The sequence below is a fragment of the Myotis brandtii genome, unplaced genomic scaffold (genome assembly GCF_000412655.1).
Source record: "Myotis brandtii unplaced genomic scaffold, ASM41265v1 scaffold298, whole genome shotgun sequence".
NCBI lineage: Eukaryota > Metazoa > Chordata > Mammalia > Chiroptera > Vespertilionidae > Myotis > Myotis brandtii.
In genome coordinates, this window is record NW_005361391.1 from 1761645 (window position 1) to 1765562 (window position 3918).

The window sequence follows — 3918 nt, forward strand, 5'->3', positions numbered from 1 at the left end:
TCTCTCTCTCCTCTCTCTCTCTCTCTCTCTCTCTCTCTCTTCCCCTCAGAGGGGTCTTATTGATGAGCTGCCTCAAAAACCACCGCCCAAAATGTCCCAGAAGGGTTTAGACAATCCATCACCCACCACTTCAAGAATGCTTCCTCCCTTTCAAACACAATCCTCGCACACCAGACGGGCTGCGGTGGGGAGGGGCGCGCACTTGAAAAGAGAACAGCTATATAATCAACGTCAAAGCCATCCCGCAACCTTTCGGAAACAGGGACTCGGGCCAAAAATCCCTCCAAATGATTTACGCAGCTCCCCTCGCCCTCTCCCCCACTCCCCTGCTTAGACTCTCCCGGTGCCTGCATCACGCAGCCGGCAAGGCCATGCACGTCCCCCGCCTTTGTTTGCATCTAGGAGAAAGCACTTGTCATCTTGGGGTTCCAGGGAGGAGGAGAGTCTCGGCTTGGCCGACATGCTTTTGGGGCCTTAGTCATGGTGTCTTTATTGGTGGAGAGCGGCGAGCTGCGAGGGCCGGGCCTGTGTTTTTGCGGTTGTCAAATGGGCATTACCTCCCTTCCCTACGAGAATCCTCCCATTCTTCTGTGTAGCCGCTGTGCCTCCCTTTTCCCTTAGGCACCTCCCGGTAGAGGCTAGAGTTCTTCTCGCTTCCGCTGGGTGGCGCCAGGCTCTCGGGAATCGCGCTCGGCGAGGCTGACTCTGGTGCACCCCCTCCACTCCCCTTCACCTGCCTAAGGCTCTCCGCGCGCCCGGCCCAGGTCTGGCCTCGAGCCGGTCAGTGTTTGGTCCTCAGGTGAACAGATTCCTTTAAATATTGCTTACCTTGTACTCGGTTGACCACCTTAGGACATATTCTGCTTTTTCTAAGCCTCCACCCGGTTAAAATAAAGAAGTAGAAAATTAGCCACATACTTGTACGCAGCTATTGAAATGAGCTCTATCCATTGCACACAAGCGTAGAAATGTTTGAATTTCTTCAAACTTGCAGAAGAAATTCAGGATTCAGTTCAGTTATTTTGGTTCCTGGAGCTGTCCTGAGATCTAGTAGAAAACAGACCAGAGCCTCGGGAGAAGCCAGCTCCGCCGCTTCCGGAGAGAGGAACTGGGGAAAGCATTTCCCTTCTGGACCTCAGGGGTCTCATCGTGAAGTGGCTCCAAAACTACTCTTGCCTTCTGGGTCTACAGTGACCGGAAGACAACTTCTTGCCCCCTAATCTTGTCCTTTTTAAAGTCTGCAAGATAAAAAGGAATGTTGGGGGCTCTTTTGGGACCTGGTGGATACAACGTGGGGAGGGATGGCAGGCCAGGTAGAGGTAGGCTTGGCAATCAAGAAAGCCAGCGGCTCTAGATTTGAAACTTCAGACCAAGACTTACCCACTGGCCAGATCATCCTCTGCAACAGAAGCAACTGGATTTTATCTTTCAGAAAACAAGAAGGCATTCTTCATAGTAACTGACTTTTATGGAAAAAAAAAAAACCAGCTTCTAAAAATTAACTTTATTGAGGTATACTTTACATATAATAAAACACACCCATTTTAAGTGAAGATGTTGAGTTTTTATTTTTAAAAATATGTATTATGAAAAAATTTCTTACTACACATAAGTGGACAGGGTATACAATTAGTCCTCCCTCATATACCCATCACCTAGATTTAACAATTATCAAGGATATGCCATACTTGCTTCATTTATCTCTTTTCTATTTTCATTTCTTGCTGAAATATTTTAGGGCAAATTCAGACATCATGTTCTACACGTAGACCTTATTACTTTTCCCCATGCCCTCCAGTTCTAGCTCTCCATACCTAAAATTACATTTGGCACAGACAAGCACATTTCCTTGGGGAAGTTTGAAATTGTTCTGGATGTGTGTTTTACAAACAGAACTGTCCATCCTGCTGCTTCCTCCCCCCAAGTGACTTCCAGCCCTGGTTCTTGGCTTTTTCCAGGCTTTGTCCTTTCCGCATCCTCACCAGGGCTAAGGCTGTGAAAAGGGGTGCTCCTCTGTTCAGCCCCCAGAGTTGATGCCACACCGCCTCCATACTTTCATACCAGATCATACATATGACATTAATTTTATTGCAAGATTACACGTTCCTTTGCGTAGATCTATACATGTGCATATTTGTGTATGTATATTTGTCCATGTGGACCATAGAGTAGTTCCAAATTGTTTTTGCAGTGGGCAGCCAGGAAAGACTTTTTGTGTTGTTTCTAAATGCCTGTAGGAGGATGTTGGACTAGGCTGGAAAAGTGAAGGTATCTAGGAGGAGGGGGGTGGAACACGAGGCACTAGTTGACCCACACCCTCAACCACCAGTCCACACTATGCCTCTGTGCAAATATTTTACTGAGTTGTCTGATTTTTCTGCACCACCACGCAATACATGTTACCGTAGTTCTTAGCATTTCCCTCTTTTTCAATGCAACCCTGATCAGATGAATAGCTATGTGGTGGTCATAGATAGCCCTAGATTTTGTTTGACAATGCACCTGTTTCCTGTAAGGGCGGGTAAGTCTCTGAGCTTCAGCATCTAAATTTTTTTGGTAAATTGTAAATTATAAAAACAGTAACAGGCCCTCTCCCACAGTGACTATAAAGGTGAAATAAAAATTGTAAAAAGTGCCTGGCCCGCGTGGCTTAGTGGTTGACCATAGATCTATGATTCAGAAGGTCACCTTTCCTTCAGGTCAGGGCGGGGCTTGCAGGCTCTATCTCCAGTGTGGGGCATGCAGGAGGCAGCCATCAGATTCTCTCTCATCATTGATGTTTCTATCTCTCTCCCTGTCTGTAATCAATAAAAATATATGTAAAAAATTGCAAAACGCATTAACATATATTGACATATACATTGATATTATTGTTTTTTGCCCAAAGGAACAAAAACGCTATTTGTTTTAAGGTACTCTAAGTTTCACCGTACATGGGATCTTTCCTCCCCACAGAACTCTCTCATATGCATTTTGTTTTTTGTCCTTAATAACGAAAAGATGTGTCCATTGTCTGTAAGTTTAAGCCTACCTCTGCTGGGCATGGGTCTCTCCGGGGGTCTCTCCGGGTGTGGGCGGGGCCGCGGGGCACAACCAAAACGCATGAGTTCTCGCGGGGCGCCGCCGCGGGGAAGAGGGCAATGTTTCCTTTGGTGTGGTTCACGCAGCCGTAGGCGGGATCTGACTGTTTCGCATCATCCGGGCCTGGGCGCTCGCCCTCAGATCGCGATGGGCACCGCGACCAAGGCGGGGTGTGTGTGTGTGTGTGTGTGTGTGTGTGTGTGTGTAGAGCGTCATTTGTCCTGAGCAAAGTGTGCCTCGGGGAAACACCTGCGGAATAATGCCAGGCACAGGCGAGGGCTGTGTGGGATCTGGGCTCGCTCACTGGGGGTCGAGCCACAGACCGCTGATCTGCACTTGAGGAGTTTCTCTGCCCTGAGATATCTCCAGGAAAGCATGAAAGCGCAGCAAGAAACACTTGCCCGCATGCTGCTGCACGAGTTGCAAGGGCGCCTGGTGGGCTGCTCGCGGATTTGAGCCGAAAGCAAAGCAGCGGGCGGAATTTGTTTCAGGCGGAAATTTCCTCCTTTCCGCCCCATTTCCCGTTTGCAACAAACGCAGGCTCTGGAGCGCCCTGTGGGAGGCTACAAGGCAGGCAAAGATCCTTCACCATCCACCCGAACCACAGCGCCCGGGAGCCCTGGGCGGCGGGCGTGGGTCCCTCAGCCTCCTGTTTGGCGGGAAACAAAGGGCCACGGCCGGCACCCCCCACCTAACCCCATGAGTTTCGGGCAACTCTAATTCTGAAATATAATCTGCGATTTGAAATACTAAAGTCATAAATGCTTTTTGCCCATTTAATTTTTTTTTCTGTGTACCTCCCCGCCCCAATACACCCTGCACTTCTAGTTACAAGAC

At 48.6% G+C, this 3918-nt stretch overlaps 1 protein-coding gene across 1 annotated transcript in view; it reads right to left on the bottom strand.

Annotated features, from left to right (window-relative positions):
* The window catches only part of FOXF2 (forkhead box F2), a 16658-nt gene extending 13059 nt beyond the window's left edge, over positions 1–3599 (bottom strand). The window contains exon 1 of the mRNA XM_014542299.1: positions 3483–3599. Coding sequence (XP_014397785.1) covers positions 3483–3599 — 117 coding nt within the window. The remainder of the gene's footprint in view (positions 1–3482) is intronic.
* Positions 3600–3918: the final 319 nt, after the last annotated feature.